This window comes from Monopterus albus, unplaced genomic scaffold (assembly GCF_001952655.1).
Source record: "Monopterus albus unplaced genomic scaffold, M_albus_1.0 scaffold68.1, whole genome shotgun sequence".
Classification (NCBI taxonomy): Eukaryota; Metazoa; Chordata; class Actinopteri; order Synbranchiformes; family Synbranchidae; genus Monopterus; species Monopterus albus.
Window position 1 is genome coordinate 1,403,913 of NW_018127948.1, and position 23,178 is coordinate 1,427,090.

At 41.1% G+C, this 23,178-nt stretch overlaps 1 protein-coding gene across 1 annotated transcript in view; it reads right to left on the reverse strand.

Moving 5' to 3' along the window:
* Positions 1–2,402: 2,402 nt before the first annotated feature.
* Positions 2,403–23,178, reverse strand: part of LOC109962824 (myosin-11-like) — a 28,916-nt gene continuing 8,140 nt past the window's right edge. Inside the window, exons 5-45 of the mRNA XM_020604853.1 lie at positions 22,476–22,646; positions 20,826–20,982; positions 20,034–20,061; positions 18,762–18,861; positions 18,437–18,457; positions 18,174–18,266; positions 18,003–18,066; positions 17,782–17,880; positions 16,783–16,926; positions 16,358–16,453; positions 16,146–16,264; positions 15,762–15,914; positions 15,487–15,660; positions 14,976–15,149; positions 14,239–14,353; positions 13,930–14,123; positions 13,715–13,836; positions 13,316–13,385; positions 13,000–13,160; positions 12,783–12,891; positions 12,248–12,379; positions 11,964–12,170; positions 11,286–11,423; positions 11,073–11,196; positions 10,382–10,553; positions 9,733–9,945; positions 9,356–9,500; positions 8,935–9,141; positions 8,490–8,594; positions 7,971–8,123; positions 7,620–7,868; positions 6,546–6,758; positions 6,248–6,460; positions 5,977–6,138; positions 5,592–5,720; positions 5,208–5,296; positions 4,444–4,567; positions 4,080–4,288; positions 3,810–3,918; positions 3,245–3,417; positions 2,403–2,652 (exon numbers count right to left, since the gene is read on the reverse strand). Coding sequence (XP_020460509.1) covers positions 2,643–2,652; positions 3,245–3,417; positions 3,810–3,918; positions 4,080–4,288; positions 4,444–4,567; positions 5,208–5,296; positions 5,592–5,720; positions 5,977–6,138; positions 6,248–6,460; positions 6,546–6,758; positions 7,620–7,868; positions 7,971–8,123; positions 8,490–8,594; positions 8,935–9,141; positions 9,356–9,500; positions 9,733–9,945; positions 10,382–10,553; positions 11,073–11,196; positions 11,286–11,423; positions 11,964–12,170; positions 12,248–12,379; positions 12,783–12,891; positions 13,000–13,160; positions 13,316–13,385; positions 13,715–13,836; positions 13,930–14,123; positions 14,239–14,353; positions 14,976–15,149; positions 15,487–15,660; positions 15,762–15,914; positions 16,146–16,264; positions 16,358–16,453; positions 16,783–16,926; positions 17,782–17,880; positions 18,003–18,066; positions 18,174–18,266; positions 18,437–18,457; positions 18,762–18,861; positions 20,034–20,061; positions 20,826–20,982; positions 22,476–22,646 — 5,640 coding nt within the window. The 3' untranslated portion in view covers positions 2,403–2,642. The remainder of the gene's footprint in view (positions 2,653–3,244; positions 3,418–3,809; positions 3,919–4,079; positions 4,289–4,443; positions 4,568–5,207; positions 5,297–5,591; positions 5,721–5,976; positions 6,139–6,247; positions 6,461–6,545; positions 6,759–7,619; positions 7,869–7,970; positions 8,124–8,489; positions 8,595–8,934; positions 9,142–9,355; positions 9,501–9,732; positions 9,946–10,381; positions 10,554–11,072; positions 11,197–11,285; positions 11,424–11,963; positions 12,171–12,247; positions 12,380–12,782; positions 12,892–12,999; positions 13,161–13,315; positions 13,386–13,714; positions 13,837–13,929; positions 14,124–14,238; positions 14,354–14,975; positions 15,150–15,486; positions 15,661–15,761; positions 15,915–16,145; positions 16,265–16,357; positions 16,454–16,782; positions 16,927–17,781; positions 17,881–18,002; positions 18,067–18,173; positions 18,267–18,436; positions 18,458–18,761; positions 18,862–20,033; positions 20,062–20,825; positions 20,983–22,475; positions 22,647–23,178) is intronic.

Sequence of the window (23,178 nt, forward strand, 5' to 3'; positions counted from 1 at the left end):
GGTGTATCTAAGAAAGTGGCCACAAGTGTATATCGGTAACTTTTTCCAGTATTTCAAAGTGTTAATATTTTTCCATTGTCAGTCAAAATAAGAGGAGAGGTGGCATTATGGAATATCTGTCCAGATCCAGATGTTTAGAAGAGAATTTAGGGAGTCTGGAACTGCCTTTAGTAGTTGATTATTGTCTTCTGGGGTTTTCAAAAAATGGGAGTAAACAATGAATTTTCTCTGTGACTGGAATGTAGCGGGTAATACCTGAGGCACAAGCTAGGAAATCTGACTTTATATATGGAAGTTATTTAAACTACCTGGATTCCAAACTACTGTATTGACTTCACATAACTTATTAATCCACAAACATTGAAGAGAAGTTATTTTAATGGCTTCGATTTATAAAACAGATCCCAGACACTTTAGTCTGGTTTCCTTACTTTGTAAACTTTATCTGAGGAGCTTTAATCTACAGCATTCATACACCTTTTATCACACTGTATTAAATCCCCCCCCCAATGTAATTTTAGGTTCAGCATTTCAAAAGTGAACCTCTGGTTTTCTTGAGTTTAATTACACATTTAATTTTTCTGACCAGCTACCACTGTAAAATTGTTTGACAGATGTGACTTCCTGATTATTTTAGAGAAAGGAAGCTACAGTGGGTACGGAAAGTATTCAGACCCCCTTAAATTTTTCACTCTTTGTTATAATGCAGCCATATGCTAAAATCATTTAAGTTCATTTTTTCCCTCATTAATGTACACACAGCACCCCATATTGACAGAAAAACACAGAATGTTTGACATTTTTGCAGATTTATTAAAAAAGAAAAACTGAAATATCACATGGTCATAAGTATTCAGACCCTTTGCTGTGACACTCATATATTTAACTTAGGTGCTGTCCATTTCTTCTGATCATCCCTGAGATGGTTCTACACCTTCATTTGAGTCCAGCTGTGTTTGATTATACTGATTGACCGTGATTAGGAAAGCCACCCACCTGTCTATATAAGACCCTACAGCTCACACTGCATGTCAGAGCAAATGAGAATCATGAGGTCAAAGGAACTGCCTGAAGAGCTCAGAGACAGAACTGTGGCAAGGCACAGATCTGGCCAAGGTTACAAAAAAAAAAATTTCTGCTGCACTTAAGGTTCCTAAGAGCACAGTCGCCTCCATAATCCTTAAATGGAAGACGTTTAAGACGACCAGACCCTTTCCTAGAGCTGGCCGTCCGGTCAAACTGAGCTATCGGGGGAGAAGAGCCTTGGTGAGAGACGTACAGAAGAACCCAAAGAAGACTAGCAAAGGGTCTGAATACTTATGACCATGTGATATTTCAGTTTTTCTTTTTTAATAAATCTGCAAAAATGTCAAAAATTCTGTGTTTTTCTGTCAATATGGGGTGCTGTGTGTACATTGAGGGGAAAAAATGAAAAATGATTTTAGCATATGGCTGCAATATAACAAAGAGTGAAACATTTAAGGGGGTCTGAATACTTTCCGTACCCACTGTAAAATTTCTGGTGAGTAATACACAGGTGCGCTACAAACAGAAGGGAGAAAATAATGGAACAGAGAAAAGTTGGGCTAGTTATCGAGGGAGAACTGGATGGAAGCTGCTGCTGTTTCTTGCTAATAAATCAGTATAAAACAAACTGACGACTGCATATTACTAATGACTAGTGATTAGCCTATTCATTGTCGCATAAGTCATGCCATGTTTGTTGGAGTGTCCAGATGGCAGAGAGCACTCAGCTGTGCAGGAACCAATCCGCTTCTTGTTAGATTGTGGAGAAATCCAGCAGCTGCAATCCAGTTTTCTTCCTGATTGCTGACACAGTCCAGTGTGACCTGAACTTGTAAAATCTCTGGCTGTAGTCGTTGGCATAGCAGCGGCTGCTCATGCTCGTGTACAGTGTACTGTTTGGAGCAGTGTCATATAAAATGTTTGCTCAGAAAGAAAGGTGAAACAATTCAGACAACCATCTATGCGTGACCATCTCATGTATGAAGTGTCGAAGTTTTTGAACAAATGATTTGAGAGGAGTTTACCTAATTAAGAAACAAAGAAGAAAAATATTTCACAGAGCTACAGGTAAATATTTTTTTAAATTGTAAATTTAAATGGTCTGTAGATTTTCATGAAAATTGATTGTCTATAAAATGTCAAAAGGTGAAAATAATTTGGGAGTCAGTTATGTCTACTTTTACTTGGAGTTAGTCTCGCCGTGGGCTTCCAGAGGAGGAGTGCAGGCAGGAGGAGATGGGGGAGAAGGCCCTCCTTCTTGCAGATCTGCAGAGTTTTCTTTGGTGGTGCTCCTCCGACTGATATTCCCACCCATCCCGAATCTCCTGATGCTGTTGCTCCGAGGGCTGGTGCTGCTGAAACCTGACTCACCTGGGAACATCCGACACATCAGGAGGAAGAGAGAGAGAGAGAGGAGGAAGAGGAGAGTCAGAAAGAGATGAAGGGCAGAGAGCAGCGAGAACTTGGTGTCTTAATGCAAAGCAAATGCAGGACAAAAGTAGAAGCCCCTGAAATCTTTCAACAGGTGTGAACCAGAGGGATTAGGATAGCAATGAAGTAAAAAGCTTGTTCAGGAAGAGGAGTATTCCCTGAAAGCCCAGAGGACAGTTTGCAGATCAGTAGTGTCTGAGGATGGGTGTGAAACAGGAGCAGCCAGACAGGAGGAGCATAAGGAAATTTAGTCACAAATGATCTTGTTCCTCTTATCTTAAGCACCAAGAGTTTCATTATATATCATTAGGATTAAAGAACCGTTCTCTGTTTAAATTGTTTGTTACTGCAGATGGAACTGACGTCTTAATTTACTTAAAATAAACAGATGAATGGGAAAATCTGCCCAGATTCCCACTGGTCTTTTGCAGTGGGACCCATCATTTTACTGCACCGACCTGTTTTCAAATTCTCTGTTGTCCCAGACCAGATTACTAAAAAAGAAAACATTTCAGAGAATTGTACCACTTGGAATATTTAATTGATTAATCACTCTTGGATAGTTTAATTCTCCGTCTAAAGGTAGCTGGACGTTAAAATTTGCTGTAAGAATGCTAGAATGTTAAGTTCCCTGGGTAGAAGTCATTTTCTTAAAAAGAAAAAAATCTGATTCATTTGAGGCTAATTTTGACAATATTTGAGTTTAAAAAATAAAGTTAGTTTGCGTCTTTGCTACATTTCTAGGAACAGTTGAGTCTGTGCCAGAGTTCAATGGGACCCTCGCTACCTGAGTTCGGTCTTGACTGAAGACACCTCTCTACTGAGGGCATTGTTGGCCTCAGTCGCCTCATCCAACTCCCGCTGCAGTTTCTTGCGGGCTGCCGTCACACGCTGCACCTCCTCGTCCGCCTCCTCCAGCTGATGCTTCAGCTGCTTCACCCGCATGTTGCCCTTCTCCGCCTGCACATAGAGGAGAAATGGATGGGCTATTTTATTTGCAGGTTCTCTGACTGAAACCACAATAAATAATAAGTATCCATTTGGGTTTTCTAATACACTTTTCTAACACATTTGTCTAATAAAGAACAAAAATATTTACAAATGTTTGTAAATGATTATTAAATGGCATAATGTATCACACAGCATATGTTCTGAATCATCTGTAAACATTGTAGTTAATCAGTAAATGAATAAAAACTGATATAATTAAATGATTATAGTATTTATAGACAAAATATTTGTAATGTTAATATAGCATGTAATTATTTACAAACTTTTGTTAATTAAAAACAAATGCATTACAGCTGATTATTATGAAGTGTTACCCACTTTTCAGATTACAGCCTCATTACCTGATCTTTGTATTGCTGCGCCTGCTTCCTCTCATCCTCCATCTGGATGGTTAAATCCTTCAGTTTCTTTTCCTTCTGACGCAGAATCTTGGCATTGGCCTGATGTTCTCTACACAATATGACACGGTGTCATTACCTTAACATTTAATAGTCATGCATCTCACTGTGTTTTAGTACAATTTACTTTCCATGTGTCCCATTGTTATACTGGTTAAATGTGAGCTGGGATTCAAATGTGCTTTAACTCCATTTCCCACCATGCACTAGTACCTGTTTTTGATCTCCAGCTGCTTTTCAACCTCTCTCAGCTTGGCCTCCAGAGCAGCGATTGAGCATTTGAGTTTGGAGCGGCCCTGGCCCTCGGTCTCTTGGAGTTTGGCCCTCAGCTCCCGGTTTTGCCGTTCCAGCTGCTGCTTGGATCCCTCCCTGCTCTGAGAGGAGGCTTTCTCTGCTGCCAGCTCTGAACCCAGGTGCTCCACCTGAACGGCAGCAGTCAGAAAAACAAGGGAAAACAAAACATCTCACATTTGAATCACACTAGCTGCAGTTTAGCTTGTTACATTTATCATGTTATGTATGTATGTATGGATTCAGGTAATAAATCCCACTTATGGTTAGTCCTCTCTACACCCACCAGCTGCTGGCTCTTCCTCAACTGGTCATTGAGGGTCTCCACATTGGACTGTTCCTCTTCCAGCTCCTCTTCCAACTGGCTGATCTTAGTTTCCAGATGACGCTTTTCATGAGACAGCATTGACCTTAACAGAGGATGGAGAAATGAAATTAAGCTAGTTCTAAAAGGTTAATACAAAAGACATTCACATTGTTGAGCCCTTCTTAGTCCCTGTTTTAGAGGCTTTTCTACCTTACAATACTGAAGGGAGAAGATATTGGAAAATAGTTGTCTACACACATTTTCAAAAAATTTTGAATCAAAAAATTCTGATTTGCCCTCGCTACTTCCTATTAGTGTCAGTAAATGTTCAGTTGAGCATAATAAACAGATGAAAATCTAAAATCTCATAAAATTCATGGGATAAAGCATCAGATTATCTACTGGATGCAGATGTAGCTTCCATTAATATTTCAGGATGATTCCCATAAGTTATGTTGATGCACTGTCCTATAGTGCCAGCATCGGGCATCTTCCTCATGGCCCAATTTTTTGCATGGCATTCTAAAAACTAATGGGCAGAAATGCAGGGAAATTGCTAAGGTTAAAATCACGACTACTGTTTTGCACACTTAATTGAGATCATCTTCCACCCACTGATAGATCTCCCTCCCAGATTACTTTTTGTTTCATAAAAGTTACAGAAGCTCATTTTTTTGATGTTTTATTTGCCACTGAAGATAAATGTGACCACATAAAATGCATATATTTCACAAGACACCTACTTTCCAGAGGAGTTACTGCCCAGTTCCTCAGACAGCTCATCCCTCTCTTTTGCCGCCTGCTTACGAGCTCTCTCAGCCGCTGCCAACATCTGGACAAACCCAGGAAGGTGATTATGATTATAAGATGAACACAATCTAAGGTGCCATTAAGCAGACAAAGAATGACAATTTCCTGATACTTCTGTGATATACTGTATTTTTCTTAATGTCAGTAAATCCCATAAAAAGGCCAAAACCAATACTAAATGTATCCTACTAACAAGTATTATGTTCATGTTAAAGCCTGATATAGGGTGTTCCTTTGTACCATAGCATAGATACATCAAATGATGGGGAACAACAAGCTTTTATGCTGAAGAACCCAGATGCACTACTTGACCTCACCTCGTGCAACTGGATGATCTCAGCCTCCATGGCCTTGGATCTGTGCTCAGACTCTCTGGCTGAGGCAAGGACCTCCTTTTGGGCTATGCAAGAGCCCTCCATCTCCATCTGGAGGTCCTTCATCTGGCCCTGTGAGGATAGCAGAAGGGGGCAAACCAGGTTTCAAATGGTTTTCAAAACACACCAGACCCTGACTACATACTAACTACAGTTAACTACAGTAGTATGTTAACTGAGTAACTGCTCAGAGAAGAATTTAAAAAATGACCAGAATCACTGTCATATATGAAAATGATTATTGGTATACAAATACATCAGTCCAGCTTTGATTTTGTATCACATTTAAAGATACTGAATGTTAGGGGAAAAAAATGTGCGTCCTGACCTGGATCTTGCGGTGCTGCTTGACCGCCTCATCACGCCCCCTGCTGGTGGTTTCTAGTTGATCCTCCATGTCCTTCAGCTCCCCTTCCAGCTTCTTCTTCCCAGCAGACACCTGAGCTCGCTGCTTCCTCTCCTCCTCCAGCTCTGACTCCAGCTCACGCACCTGACAGGAAGAGAGGAGATTTTTGGAGTCACTGGGAAACAAATGTCACCTCCTGTAGCATGATTATGTCTTAGATAAATTGAGAACAGCAGCAGTAGTTGTTCTCCACCTGTCTGAGGAGTTGCTTCCTTTTCTCCTCGCCCATCTCATCACGGGACTGCAGCTCCCTCTCATGCTGAGCTCTCAGGGCCTGAGTGTTGACCTCCAGACGCAGTTTGGCATCCTCAGCAACCTGGAGTTCATCCTCCAGCTCCTCCATCTGGGTCCTCATCTCCTCCATGATGGCCTCCAAACCACGCTTTGCCTTTTCAAGGTCATGGACCTGACAGAAAATAGAAAGGACGTAAGATCAGAATTAATATCAGATTCTCTAATAATGTAAAATACTTCATTCATGTTCAGCTTACGCTCTTTCCCACGTCATCCTTGGAGCTGATGAGATCCTCCATCTCAGCTCGGAGGACCTTCATGGTCTTCTCTGCCTCCTCCAGAGCCTCCTGGTTCTCTTCCAGTGCTCTGGCCAGAGCTAACACACGAGTCTCCTTCTCTCTCGCCTCCGCCTCTGCCCGATCCCGCTCCTCTGCAAACTTACAGGACACAGCTCGTTCTTCTGCCAACATCTGACATACATGAACACAGAAGATTTCAGGTAAAGGTAAAAGAAGTGTTAGGTATTTTTAGTCAGATAGATACTGGATAGATACTTTATGTATTAGAAATGTTTAGTGGAGATAGGATGTCTAGTTAGACTGTTAAATGCTTAGTCATGCTTATGAGTTTCTACAGGGTACATCTGGTCAAGGATAACTAGAGAGAAGAGTTGATGACTGTCAGCAGACAGGGTGTTTAATATTATTATTATGATGTGTATAACTGTAGCCTTAGCCATAATATGATCTTATGTTTAATATCACGACATGTTACTAGAGGTCGTGTGAGAATGTTTTTAGCTACACACCACTTAACCAACACATTCACACGTTGATTTGCTTCATGTTTTGACTACTGCTATGGCCAGCTGCAAAGCTGGCAACAGAGACGTCTCGGTTGACGTTTCTGTGTAGTATGGGGCTAGCCCAACCGAGGGGATATAATGTATAGGCCTGGTGGGTTCAGGTTCTTTCATCTTACATCTGCCTGCGAACAGTTTGGAGGTGCAAGATGCCTGAGCGTGTAATGTTAATTTTAACCCGTGTTCATGGAATAAATCAGCACTGTTTTGTAGTTATTTGGACTGTCTCGTCTCTCAGAGTCAGTATGGTAAAAAGTACAGGGTACAACAGAAGCAAAAAATAAAGGAAGTTCAACACACAACCTGCTCTATTCTATAACACTCTGTAGTGGTGGGAAGGATTTAGACTATTCAGGCTCACAATTTTCCAAGTCTGTCTTAAAACAATAACGATGTGTTTACTGTACCACTGAAACCGTTTTGCTTACTGTAATCAAACAAAATGAAGCATCTTCAGTAACAGTCAGACCTGATCAAACTTTTTCTGCTTCCTCTCCAGGTTGGAGACGAGCTGCTGCTTATTGTCCAGGTCCATGAGGACGTCCTCCAGCTCCTGCTGCAGCCGGAATCGACTCTTCTCCAACTTATCATAAGCTGAGGCCTTCTCCTCATACTCGCCATTAGCCACCTCTAGATCACGCTGCAGACGCTTCTTTGCTTCTTCCAGCAGCTCCACCATCCCCGACATTTCATCTAGTTTCTTCTTGTAGTCAGACAGCTGACAGAAGGTGGAAGAGAGAGTTTAAGTGAACGGTCATTTAGTTAGTCATAGTGATCTAAACAACACCACTCTCTTGGTGTAAAGTGTGAAGTTAGTGACCTGCACATTGAGGCCAGAGACCTGCCTCTCCACGGCCCTTTTGGCCTCAGTCTCCTCCTCCAGCTGCTCCATCAGGCTGTTCCTGTCTTCCTCCATCTGACGCAGACTTCCAGAAAGATTCAGCTTTTGACGGGTCTCCTCTGACAGCAGCTCCTAAAGGAGAAGGAGAACAATGAGAATGTAGAACTCTGAAGTGTTTACTACTTTGATTGCAGAGGTGCTTGAAATCTTTCCCATGCATGGACAAAACTTAATCTGGATGGAGATCCACGGGCCAGGATTATATTTTATACAAAATTAAATGTCAAAATAATAAAAATGTTACTCCAGTTAGCTTAACTAATTTTATTCATTTGCAAAGACAGTTGTCAAAAATACAAAACATCCATATACTTCATTTTGGGAGAAGAAACATTTAAAAGGAAAGTACAAATGAAGGTTCTGTAGGAAATTAAGCCAAAAACAGCTGTGTGGAACAACTACATATAATTCACAGGTGTATATATGTTGTGTCCTCACCTGTGTGTCCTGGAGCTGAGAGGACAGGGTGGTGACATCTTTACTCAGCTTGGTGTTCTTACCTTCCGCCTCATTCAACAGACCCATCACACTGTCCAGCTCCATCTGGCAGAGAGCAAGAGAAAACAGGAGTGAGAGACTGAAAGAAAGAGAGAGAGGTGGAAGAATATTTGAAATGAACGATAATCCAGAGTATGTAGTTTTGGCCACCGTGTAATAGTTAAGTCATTACTGCCTTAACATATTGAATGCAACAAAGATGGATGCTTTTTAAGACTTTACTGAAACATTCTTTACTAATTTTCTGTAGATTTAGTTTTCAGGTGGTTAGGGTTTAACATTCAGTGTTGTTGGGGCCGTTTTCCCCTTATATACAGTAGATACAAATTGCATGTGATATAGGCAGTCAGGTGGCTCAGCATTTGTTTATTCATACTTGACTCACAGTGATCTTGGAGACCCGCTCCGCCAGCTCAGTCCTCTGCCTTTCACTGTCATTGAAGCGTGAGTGGAGGTCATTCAGCTGACCCTCCACCTTCTTCTTCTTGTGCTCCACGTCCTGTTTGGCACTGGTGAGGCATTGCAAGTCAGCGTTCAGGTCTGCTGCCTCCTTCTCCAGAGCCTGCTTAGTTTTCTCCAGACCAGCTCTCACCTGAATGGAGAGGAAGCAATGCTGAGTGAATAAGAGTCAACCTCTTTACTTGTATTATATTTTTAAAGTTCAAGTGCACTGGTCACAACAAAGCATGCATAAAGCAGTAATGTTTTCTTTGCCAATTTTCATGTTCATCTCACATCATTCTTTATCATTATTGAACAATTTCTTTAGGTCACACCTTGTTGTGTGTGTAGGTGTGTGTACATACTCTTTTGGCCTGCTCCAGCTGCTCAGTGAGCTCCTCCACAACCTGGCTGTGTTTCTGTCTCAGGTCCTGGATTTGGGCCTCATGGCGCCGTCCCTCCTCCTCCATAGCTTTCTTCAACATGACCACCTCCTGCTCACGCTTCACCCTGCAAAATACAATAACACCACACAGATCTACTTACATCAGCTTTTTTATGCAGACAACACTGTTATTTACTGTTCTGTACCACCTTGTGTCATTTAGCTTCTGCTTTTAACACTGTTCAGTGCAAACTAAACTATTTCAAATTGGTTCTAAATGCTTAAAAAAGAAAAAAAAAAGTTTATAAATTAGAATGTGTATATCAATCTGCATATGTAGGTTATATCAGATCAGACCGTAGCTCCTGCTGGGCAGCAGTGGTGTCCAGGCTGTCCTCCAGCTCAGATCGCAGAGCGTTAAGCTCCTCCCCAAGGTCCCGTCGAGCAGCCTCAGCCTTCCCCCTCGCTGCCCTGTCAGCCTCCAGGTCCTCCTGCAGCTCTGAGAGCAGAGCCTCCAACTCCCGAACTCGCTTGACTGCTGCTCCACGCTGACTACTCTCCTCCTCCAAGCTGTGACACATGGAAGGTGGGGAATTGTTAGGACAAGAGTTTTACCTCTGAATCTGGGGCTTGAAGGCTAATTTTTAAAATCAGGAGTTAGCGTTAAATGTCTCTGAGAACCAGATGGCTTCAGTCACATCAATTTTCAGTGTGGTCTTTGGGCACCGAGGTCATTATTTGGTTATTTTTTCTAGGAAAAAAATGGGGAATCTAGTAACCTTGATGAAACCTATGTGCCGTTACTGCTTCCATTATTTTTAGATACAGCATTTTTTTCACCAGAATTTTATTCTTGGCAGTGTGGCAAAGGGCTGTTTTACAGCTTTTATGACTATCTTAACATTTTCCTGGACAGTTATCTTTATTCCCTAAATTCTGATCATGAATTAGTTATTGTTGGTTCTGTCCAACACTGTGTTGTATCATGAGGTGGGGTCTCTCTTACTGAGCCTGGGTGGCCTGGAGCTCCTCTTCCTTGGCAGCTAGCTGGGCTTGGAGCTCAGCCAGTTGGGCCTGCAGGTCGGTGTGCTGCTCCTGGAGGTCAGTCAGCTCTGCCTCCACTTTCCTCTTGGCCTTCTCTGTGTCCTGACGACCCTTCTCCTCCTTCTTCAGACGCACTGCGCAGACCAGACAAATGAAAGTAGTGAACAAACTTCTCCAGAAATAATTATGGGAAATCAAATCATCAAACCCAAAGTGTGGAGTCCTGCTAATTCTAGCAACCTTTTCATCACATTAAATCAGTGCACTTAAGAACTTATTAGAAATACACTATTTGACATTCTGGCAGATAAATTTGAGTTTCAATCTTTGTATTTTTATAGCAATCTTTTAACTCTGTTGGCTAAAATTCATCCAAGTCTTTATTTTAAAGAGGACCAGAGCTTCTAACCTTTTTTCTTTACAACTTAGGATGTATATGTTGTTTGTACTTATTCTATGGTTCACTGTCTTTTACATTTTCAATATTTCCAAAAAAGGAGAGAAAATAGCTTCTGTTTTAATTTTAAAAAATTGTTTCTGAATTTTCAGTTTATGATTTATTAAACCATGGTCACAAAATTATTAGCTGCCTTATTCTATTTATCCAAACAGAGGTGAGCAGAAGAGACAGACTGAAACATCTTGTGACTGACTCTCCAGGTCAGACATCATGGACTCGTATTTGTTCTTGAGTTTGGTCAGATTCTTGGACTTCTCCTCCTCCTCGGCCAGGTTAGAGCTCATATCAGCCATCTTTTCCTCTAGAAGCTTTCGTTCCTAGAAACCGAGACAGGAGAGTACACGATTATATTACATGCTGTGAGTGAAACGTGTAGGCTACACCATATAAAGGTGCTCAATCACACCTTCTGCAGTTTGTTATTCTGGTCTTTCATGAGCAAGATGTCCTCCTCCGCTTTCTTCACCTTCCCCTCCATAGCCACTTTCTCCAGATGCAGCTTCTGTCGAGCATCTTCTTCCTGGGCTATGCGGGCCTCCATGAGCTGCATGACAGCAGCATGGATGTAGTTAAATAGAGGCCAGAAGGTAAAAAATGAAAAGGAAGAAAAAATCTGTTATGACCATTGTAATGATATTTTTAATGTACACTTTGCTTAATTTCAGAAAACCACAGTTATTAAGATGATGATGGTGTAAGTGGTTGTCATAAAGACAGTAGTTGTTACTGTTTTTTGTGCATGTTTTATTTTATCTTTAAATCTGTCATCTTCTTTAAGCCACACAAAATTTTATGCAAAAAGTGATGTATAAAACATTTACAGACTAAAATAAAACTAGTAGACCTGAAACAATTAGTTAAATAATCATGTAATCAACAGAGAAGTTTGATAATGAAATAATTGTTAGTCATTTTCAAACAATGATGCCCAAAGGTCACTGGTTTCAGCTTCTCTAATTTGAGGATTTGCTGTGTTTCTCAGACATTTTTCACTATATTCTCATATTCTATACACCGAACAATTAATTTGTAAAACCAATTTATTAAATAATAAAAATAGTTGTTATAATAATACTGTGTCCACCTGTAGCTGCTGCTCTATGTCCTTCTTCTCCTGTTGCAGGGCGCTGCTGCGTTCCTCCTCCTCCTCCAGCCGGGCCTCCATCTCATGCAGCACCTCCTCCAGCTCCTTCTTCTTGGCCTCCAGTCGCACCCTCATCTCTTCGGCTTCAATGTACAGCTCAGTCTCTGCCTGAAACTTTGATTCCAGGTGGGATCGCTCCTCCAGCAGCTACAAATAAAGACTTCAATCATTTCTGAAGATGTACTTTTTTAAAGGTAGAAAAGAAGCCACAAACTTTATTTCACCTGGTTGTGTTTCTGGGTGATGTTTTTCAGTTCGGCCTCAGCCTTGGCTGCCACCTCTCTCGCCGCCTTTAGCTCCTCCTCCTTCTGACCCATTTCCTCTTCTTGTCTGGTTACCTGCAGCAGGGGCTTCACCTGATCCATGGACACATCACACATTCTTTCAGTACTGGTTTCTTGTGAATATACAGTACATGCTATCATTTATGGATAATGTTTTGCTCTGAAAGTCTCACATGACTTCAGTTTTGTGAATCTTAGATCCACTAGCAAAATAAAAATTTTCCTTGATAATAGCACCAAAGAAAAATGTCATAAATCAAGTGGGAATCTCTCATTTTAGGACATATCAGACTGTTTTTGTCAGGTTCAGCTCTGCACTGTTAGATCAAGTTCACAGAATAATCTTTAATAATTATTAGTTGCAGTTTTAATGTAATCTTTTGTATGAAGCATGATGAATAATTATAAAAACCTGTAAATTTATATATGTGAACACTGATAAGTGCCAGTGTTTGCGTGTGTGTGTGTGTAAAACCTTAGTGAAGAGCTTCCACCACTGCCAGTTCTTGAGTTTGAGGTAACAGGCGCAGTTCCTCTGGATTACCTTCACAGCACTCAGCTGCTGCTGACGTTTACTAAATGCCCTGAAAACACACACACAAGAATCAGATGTACGCTTGTGTGTAACTTAACTATGTGCAGTAATAGATGTTAAGACACTATTACTTGGTTCAAATGTCTAGTTCTCATACTTGCGGGCCAGGAAGCCTCTTGCTTGTCCCTGGAAGGCGATGATGATAACAGTCAGTTTGATGTCTCGCTCCTCTTCCAGCTGGGCCAAAACTCCTGTCCTGAAGAACATCTTGCTCTGACCAATGCGATACAGGTTAGGATCCAGATCCAGGTGCTTTACCTGGGGGAGAGGAGCGGGATTAGGAGTTTAAAGGGATCAAACTATGAACAATATCCCAGAACCCTCTGCTTCTAACAACTCCAATGTTGATAATAATCATGTTTATGTTTCACCAACAGTGTTATATGTTATACACAAGAGTTCATCCAGCTCACCATCAGGCAACATGCCTGTTTCCCATCCATGAAGCCTTTAGGAATAGCACTGGCAGCCAAGACCTCATATCTACAAACAAGAAGACAACAATCACTTTGACACAATGTTTTATCCTCCTTCGATAGTCAGTGGTGAACAGAACGATTAAAAACTGCCATTTCACCCAAAGTTTGGTATGGAATTGTGTCTTCTCCTGACACTTCTCCAGCATCACTACAGTGGCAGCGCTGGAGGAGGTGACAGTTGACCTGAGTGTAAAATCAGTGTTCACTGCCATTCAGTGGTTATACTGAAGATCTGCAATACTACTTTTAAAATAGGGGTAGTGTAATGGCACTGTCTGTAATATTCAATCCACTACAAAGTATATTCACAATAGACCCAGACAGCTCCCTCACCTCTGCCTGAACTCCTGGAACACGATGCGATTTGGAAATCCCTGCCTGCAGATTCGGATTCCCTCCAGCACCCCGTTGCACCTCAACTGCTCCAGCACCAGGTGGGCGTCCATCTTACCAGCCTGCAGTACAGCAGCCAACCAAAAAACACTGACTCTATGTACAGACAGTGTCTTCTCTGTAGACTGTAGCTTAGCCTAAATAAAATAACCTACTCTCTTCTCGTGGTTGGGGATGATGCAGCGGACAAAGTTGGGCTGGGTGTTGTGCAGCGTGGTCATCAGTTTGCCCAGACTCTCCTTGTAAAGCTGACCCACTGTACGGAACATGCCCTTCTTGGATTTAGTGGAGCTGGGAACTGAACTCTCTGACATCTTGGTCATGGTCTCCAGACCCACCACTCGATCCACTGACCAGGGAAAAAACAAATACCACATTTTATTATCACGTCTACAAATCTAAGGGGAAACTTTTGGCTGAAGCCTGGTAATTGTAGAAATATTGCCCCCTCTCGAAGAACTGACCGTCTTTCCACAGGTCCTGGATGAAGATGCTGGAGGAGTTGTTGAGCAGAGCAGTCACATTGTCGTTCAGCGGGTCCATGTTCTTTGTCAACCAATCAGCAGCATTGTAGTCGACCTAAAAATGTAAAAGGAAGTCATGCTTGTCAGTGGTTATAATCACTAAAAACTGAGCAAAACATTTAAAGGGAAAGGCTGGTGATGTTAAAATGCTGTTGTGTCATCAAATCCCATGTTAGTCCATCTCCCAATACTGACTGTGGTTCTTAGATCCAAACCCATCGGCTCTGACTGAAAGTATACAGTAAGTAAGTAATTATTAACAGCTCTCAAATATGTAGTTTCATGTTTTAAAATGGTTCAGTAATACCCTAAGACAGCTGGACACTAGTTTTTAATCAAACAAACAGGAGAATATACTGCATTTTTTTTACTGTTTTCAGTTGTGGATTAATCCACGTTTGGTGCTCTAGTGAGGATTTTCAGCAGCTGTGGACAACAATAAAGCCCTATAGCACAGAGGAATAAGATAGAATGTGTCAGGCTTTGGATACACACACACAATACTCATTAGTAGGATACATTCATTGGTAGTTCTGGTGTTTTCATGAGATTTTTTTGACAGTAATAAAACCTAGAATATCACTGTCCTTGTCATTTAAACTCAGTTTGTATCATTTCCATTAATATACAGTTACAGTGATTACTGTGTCATTCCTATAGTCCTCAGTGATCCTCACCTTACCAGCATAGTGCAGAATGCTAAACATCAGTTTATGTTTGTGTTGTTTAGGTTTGGAGAATTTAACATGACTGGCATGGGCATTCATCAGCTTTTCCACAAAGGAAACATCAGTGGCTTTTGGGAACCAGCACTCCTCATCCAGCAGGGCCAGGATGCCTGGAGGGTTGTTCTACAGGACAAAAGGACACAGGAACTCCATCTGAGATCACACATTTCTACACTGTAGTTTACTTGTAAGTTTTGGAGAGCAACATGTACCATAGTCTGTGACCTGCTGCCCGTACCGGCACCGCTAGGGTGCAGAGGATTCATTTGTTACTCTCCCTTCTTTGTTGGTATTTTCCTTCTTTAAATGACTAAGGGAGCAATTAATTCCACTGTACTATGCAGAAATTTCACTTTGCAGTCAGACCACTAATGCTATTCCTTTGATAAATCAATCAAGTTTATTCTGTTAAACTGTTACTCTATTATGTCATGCAAGTGGGGCTGCAGCCCGTCCTGACCGGCCTCTCAATGAGCTCGATGCAGGGCTGCAGGTCGAGGCCAAAGTCGATGAAGTTCCATTCGATGCCTTCCCTTTTGTACTCCTCCTGCTCCAGGACGAACATGGTGTGGTTGAAGAGCTGCTGGAGACGTTCGTTGGTGTAGTTGATGCAGAGCTGCTCGAACGAGTTGTCCTGAGGAGGAGATCAAATCAGTGATTCGAGAACTTTAAAATGAAAGATACAAAAACTAAAACACCCAAATATTTCAATGTTTGGCTTAAGTATGTCTTCACCTCAAATATTTCAAAGCCAGCAATGTCCAGGATGCCCAGAAAGGAGGATGACTGCCTCTTACTCTTGTCCAGGGTCTTGTTGACTCTCATCAGGATCCAGCAAAACAGACGCTCGTACATGGCCTTGGCCAAAGCCTCAACTGCAAAATCAGCCTGAGGGGGGAGGTGAAGAAAGTCAAAGATCTTTGTTGTGATTAATTTTGGAATGATTTTATATCTCTGGAAAGTGGTGCAACAGAAGGGATCTATGTCATACTGAAAAGCAATTCTTTAGGCTCAGAAGTGGAAAGTAAGTAGATTTACTTGACTGCAACTCTGAGGCTTTTTCAATTTAAAGAGCCGCTGTTTTCTCAGTTTAGCTATTGAGGTTTGGTTTTCTGTTACCTGCTGCTTGGTTTGAGCCTTCTGCACCACCTCTCTGCCTACTTTGATTCGAGGGGTAAGGATTGCACGGGTGAAGTCGGTCACATTGACACCCTGCAGGTGGCACACCTTCTGGGCCACTGGGGTTGATGGGTAAGGTCACAGAAGCAGAAGAAGTCAGAGAAGTTGAGAAGTTCATTTACAGGATGGTGATGGCATTTTTAAATGATTACCGGTGTTGTCAGGCATCGTTGCCTGCTCACTGTTCCTCTCTTTTTCAAACTTGATGTTGCCCAGCTGGAGCACAGTTGACACCACCTTCAGCATCCCTGCAGAGATGAAAAAAGAAAACAACAAAGATGAAGACAAATATTTTGCTGGGTCCAAAGAGTAAAGAAATTCTGGATCTGTGGTGACAAAACAATTTGGCCAGGGTTTAGGCAGCTTTTCTTTGTCCTCAACAAGATCAAGATCAGATCAAATTTTCTGTCCTGATTCATAGAGGGAGAACAAATGTCTCAGAACATCGCTGTTGTTGATATTTAACCCTAATACTGAGGCTGGAAAATGGTTTGACAGATGGACAGTATACCTATATGGGCAGAGCACAGTGGGTTAAACTAAACAAACGGTCTATGTATGATTGTAGAGCATGTACCTAATCTCTCCTCTTCAGTGAAGCCCATGATCTCCATAGCCTCCAGAGTCTCATCAAACATCTCATCATCCTGCTGACCGGGAATCTCCACACGACCAGCCACCAGGAAATGATAGCTACTGAAGTCCTCTAGCAGCAGCTCCTCTACACACACAGTGAAACTTTGGTTACACTTAATGAAACAAGGTCTGAAAATAGATACAGACTACTAGCTTAGTGCCATCATGCAAGAACAAGTACACTGTCCAACAACTCCAAAGTTGACTTTCCACTGTATATATAGCAGCAGGTAGCACCAGTGCCATTTGGTGACCAACAAATGGTGGTTGCAGTGACTACACACCACCTCAAACATCCTGTCCTCATACTGCAGCTGCCAGCTTTAATATCTGTCCTTATTCTGTCAGCTAAACCCAGCTGACTACACAATGGACAGCTGACTAGCTTGTTAGCTAAGAAAATAACGTAGCCAGGCTCTCCTTGCTTCTGGCCTTTGGGCTGACCTGCACTAAACAGGCACTGGACCTAACTGTGCTGGACACAGAGAGAACAAACTGACATCTGTTTCTCAGCTGAGTCTGACCAAGTCACCTAAGGAGAAATATAATGAAGAAATACTCTCAGTTGCCAGTTTATTGTGTACCTGTACACCTAGCTACAACTAATGCAGTCGAATACAATAGTACTACTGTATAATAACCCTCCCTCCATGAAGGTGATACCTCTTTGATATAAATAGGATGGACAAAATATAAGAAACATTTCTCAGTATATTGCAACGCAATTCAACAACACCACAAACTACCCTAACAGTTTCATAAAATTCAAACACCTTTCTAAACCACTTTTAACAAAAAAGTGAACATGATATGAAGGGAGGATTTATTAGGGGACAGTATTAGACTATTTCAGCTCATGTATATCTAATAAACTGGCAACTGCATATGGTCCCTCTGAGGAGATTGCATTGAAGAGCTTTTGCTGATTATAATTGCTCACCCCTCATCTTGTCTTTGGCTCCTGCCACCATGTAATAGAAGATGTGAAAGGCTCTCTCAGTGTTGGCCTGACGAATACAGCGAGACTTTTCCAGCAGGTCTGATCAGGTCAGGAGGTTAAGTCAGTGAATGCAATATTAGTAGTTCAGTCTATATTTCCAAATTATTTTCAAAACTTGACAAAGGATTTAATTGATGTTTTACATCTTAAAAAAAGGATACAGGTGTCAATGTTTGCTCCAACAATATAGCCAGTCACATCAAAGTTGAGCTTGATGAACTTTCCCTGTGGACAAATGTAGCAACAACAGGTACATGTCACCAGTAGTCACTGTGCAAACTAAACTGTGAGAAACAATGGTTGCCATCTTACGAACAGATTGAAACCCTTACAAATCGTGAGGAGTTGTCGTTCTTGATGGTTTTGGCATTTCCGAAGGCCTCCAGGATGGGATTAGCTTGCAACAGCTGCTTCTCCAGCTCCCCCTGCAGCACGCAGTGACATTACTGTTTATATGAGGATGTAAGCGTGGATGTAACATACATGCATACTGTTAAATAGAATGCTGACAAACATTTTTGTCATCACATTCAATTTTGGACATCACTTCAATGACCTATTGTGTAAATGTCTATGTTTGAAATTTTATACTCACATAGGCCAGAGATCCTTGCTGCTGTATCATTGGGGGGGGGATGAACAAAAAAACTGTTGGTTACGGAGCCAGTAAAATTCAGACACTGTGTAGGTATATGAGACTACAGCTTTGTTTCTTAACACAGGTTTGGTTAACTTGTATAGTAATGTCTGAAATTATATGATAGTACTTTAGTTTTAGAGGTTCAGTTTATCCATCCTGAAGCCTAAAGAACATCACTTCAGATAATTTACTGCAAAAATGCATTTCTTACAGTAGCTAGAGATTAGTGCAATAAAACATGTTTGTGGATTGCCTGAAATCTAAAGACATTTCTACTCACAGGGTTGACATCCTTCTTGCCTTTGTGTGATGAGGCGACGACGGCCAGGTACTGAATCACCTTCTTTGTGTTTTCTGTCTTCCCTGCTCCAGACTCTCCTCTGGAGAGCACAAAGGACGGGGGAAAATGAGAGGATACAGGAAAGAAATTAATTTAAAAAAAAAACAGATGGGAGAGAGGAGAAGAAACAGTTGTAAAGGGAGATGGGATGAGAAAAATTACTGTCAGACTGTTTGAAGGCCAGTATACATTTTAACTGAAGCTGTGATTCTGTGACAATATTCAATTTATGTATAGCAATAAAATGGCTAAAACAACTAGGTGATCAATCACGTAGTTGATACCATAACGGTAACATTTCTAGTAATTAATCATTCATTTTTAAGTAGAAAAAAGCCAGGTCTAACTTCCTACACCTGGGTTTCTTGGTCTTTTATGATAGTGAGTATCAGTGGGTTTAAAACTCTTCTCTGGATAAAATTAGTTTTGTGTCAGCGTTGGCTTTGTGATGGGAATATTTTTGGTAAAGTTTTACAGGTCTGTAAATTCCAGTTTATTTCCAGATCATTTCCCAATAGGTTTCCTGGAAAGAACCATGGCATTTGGTACTAAATACAGGTAAAATAGAGGGTAGTCAGTTCCAGTAGACTTCCAGTTACTTCTCAGTGCTAAGTTCACATAAATGTGAGGCTTTTAATCAGAGGACAGAAGGGGAGCTACCCATGCAAAGTGTGACATTTGTCTCAAATTAACCATAAATGAAAAATCACAGTTCAAACTATACAAAAGTTAGTAGTAGATATTAACTGGGGTTTAAACGGAACAATTTCTTTTATGGAATTTCATGTGGAAGGCAGTAATAGCCTCAACACACCTCAGTGGACTAACTAAATAAACAGGCTCCAATCTTTAGTAGGAAATAGTGGCCCATAAAGTGTTACGTTTTTTTCAACAGTTTTGTGATGAGTTGCAGACCACACAAGAAAACTACTGATACATACACATCATAAATGCTTCATAAAGTCATAGTGAGGGAACTCACTCATATTGTGAGACAAATTTAAAGTCCCCACAATGTAATTTATTAAGTTCAGTGAATATTTGGTTTAAGGTCAGCGTAACGGTTGAAGGTAGGCATACTCTAGCTTATAGATGAGGTTAATGTACAGTAAGTCAGTGTCCCCCCTACAGTAAGTGATGGTTTGTGTGTGTGCGCTCATATGCATGTATAGTGTGATGGAAAAAGGTCAAGTATTGTAGGTTTAGACTCACGTGCAGAGAATAGACTGATCCTCACGGTCTGTGGAGAGAGAGGTACAGAGAAGGATATTAAAAGGGGGAAATAACATGAAATGTTGACTGAGCTGAGCTCGTTAGTTGAAGCCAAGCTGAACCAGACCAAACATGAACTCTGAGGCGGTGCTGGCCGCTCTACTTACACACAAGAGCTCTGAGACCTCATTCAGAGAGAGATTAGCCTCCAGTCACTCATATCATCTAAAAATAGCAGGTGGATACAGGACTACATTGCTGTAATCTTGTTATACTGCTTCATGTTTAGCCACTGTGGAGCTGAATGGAAAACCAAGAGTTGGTCTGAGGTCACCGGTGGACCAACCACAGACCAGATGGCACTCTGAGGCTTCAGTCAAGGTTCTTCACTGCCACCAGTAAATATGTGTTTACTGTTTATAAAGTACTGTGACATTATTTTAGAATAAAAAAACCCATCACTGTCTACTTGACCAATCGTGACTGGCCGGAGCATTGCACTATAATATGACTTCCTCCATTTAGCAGTAATAAACTAGCAAAAGCAGTGGTGGAAATTCTCAAGAGCACATATAATAATTTATAAGTATATAATTTACAAGAGAAAATAAAATTTAAACAAAACAAAGCCTGACTTTTTCTTCACAGCTGATAGTTCTCTCATCGGCCTTCTCCCAGTATTGTTTACTGGGTGGATCTCTATATACATGAAGCAGGTTGACTGGTTTGTTTCTGCTCTCACCTGCCTGCTTTTATTTGTCAACAGCTAGTAGTGTACACATACAACATTACCTTGCAACATGTTCCTGTATGCATTGTCAGTGATGGAGTAGATGTGTGGCGGCACCTCGTGACGTTTTTTGCCCTTGTACATCTCGATGATCTTTTCAGAGTAGATTGGCAGCATCTTGTAGGGGTTTACCACCACACAGAACAGACCTGAGTACGTCTGGGGAAGGCATCAGAAATGTTAGGTATCTACAAAAGGGTCTTCCTACATGGTGTGTTAATGTTCTGCTCACATTCTGCCATATTCCTATTGGGCAGTGCATTTATAAAACCTTTCATGCAACTTAACAGGTTCCCTGACCTTTTAACAACAACGGAGAACAAATAAAAATGTACCAGTTTTGATACACTGGTTAATAATTCAACTCTTCTTTGCAGGCAAAAATGTCAAAAATTCCATATCTCTGACTTCCTAATTATCAGCATTTGCTGATTTTTCCCTGTGTTTTATGATAGTAAAATTAATATCTTTGTGATGCGCCCTGCTGCTCAGAGGAAACAAGCAATTTTAAAACATCACCATGGGCTCCAGGGAATTGTGAACAGCATTTTCATTATTTTCCGACATTTTATAAAATAAACCTTAAATACATTAATTCATAAAAAAGCTAATCAGCAGATTAATTGTAATGAAAATGTCGGTTAGATGTGCGTCCATAGAGTAGTTGAGCCAACAGTGTAAAAACCAGCGGCGCAGAGGATAGTGCTGTCACCTCACAGCAAGAAGGCTCAGCCCGGGTCCGAACCCCGGCCGACCTGGGGCCTGTCTGTGTGGAGTTTGCATGTTCTTACTGTCCCTGCATGGGTTCTCTCTGGGTATCCAGCTTCCTCCCACAGTTCAAAGACATGCAGCTTAGGTTGATTGGTGACTCTAAATTCCCTTAGGAGTGAGTGTGGTTGTTTGTCTACATGTCAGCCCTGTGATAGACTGGTGACCTGTCCAGGGTGGACCCTGCCTCTCACCCAATGTCAGCTGGGATTGGCTTCAGCCCCACCGTGACACTATTATAAGCGGTATAGATGATGGATGGATGGGTGGATGGAAATGCCAGAATCAGCTTGTAATTTTGCCCCTTTTTACTTTAACATTGAAAAAAGCAAACCATCATATACAGTATATTTAAATATTAAAGCCATAAATATATATATGACACAAGCCTTTAAACTGAAATACTCTACATCTCAAACTGTAATATTCTACAAAAACATCACATTGCATAAAATTTGAATTGTACAAACCTTACAGCTTGTTATATTTGAAATTTTGATTTAGGCCACTGTTACCTTTTAAACATGTTGACGTCAAATTATGGGACTCAGAATCATCTTCCAGAAGGTAACAGCTCATATTCACACTTCAGTGTATGAGTTTTTTTTTTTTTTTTGGCTGCTCAAACACTGTCTGCTCATATAAGGGCTGGAGGGGCTAGAGTTTGTAACTTCCAGTGATCTTCATGGCAGCATTAGATGCATAAGCTTAGATTTAAATTTTACATCCTGCCCCTTATTAGACATTGTAAGACTGTTTGTTTGGTCCCACATAGGCCTCTGAAGGTTGAGACTTGTTTTAAGGGCTAAGATTTAGATTAGGGTTTGGAGATCAGTGAAGGTCCTCACAAAATAAAGATACAAACGTGTATATGTGTTTCTCACATAGATCAGGCTGGAAAAGTATCTCTCTCGCAGGTTGTGGAGGACAGAGGCTTCATTGAGGAAAGTGAGGGCAGCCATGTCCTCCACCTTACTGAACTTGAGCGGGTTCATCTTCTGGATGTCGTCTTTGGTCACCGTCACCTTCTGACCATTAGAGAGCTCCACCAGCACCTGCAGTCCAAAGCCCACTCCATAATAAGGCTCAGTGTAGCTGTGTTGTCTTTAAAGATCATACCTTTTTACTTGTAGTTCTGTGCTTTGTTATACACTGACAGGCCACTTTATTAGTTACACCTGTACAATAGTATGCAATTCAATGCAACACTTCCTCCTTAACATCTGTTTATGAAGTTCAAAATGTTTCAGATTTTAGTGAAATAGTCTTAAATGTATACATTCAATTGTATGTTTATTATTGAGGTCATAGTTGAAGGTAGTGTTATATACACTATATTCACAGGCGGCTCCATATTTTTGTCTTCTCCAGTTACAGTGCCTTGTGAAAGTATTCGGCCCCCTTGAACTTTGCGACCTTTTGCCACATTTCAGGCTTCAAACATAAAGATATAAAACTGTAATTTTTTGTGAAGAATCAACAACAAGTGGGACACAATCATGAAGTGGAACGAAATTTATTGGATATTTCAAACTTTTTTAACAAATAAAAAACTGAAAAATTGGGCATGCAAAATTATTCAGCCCC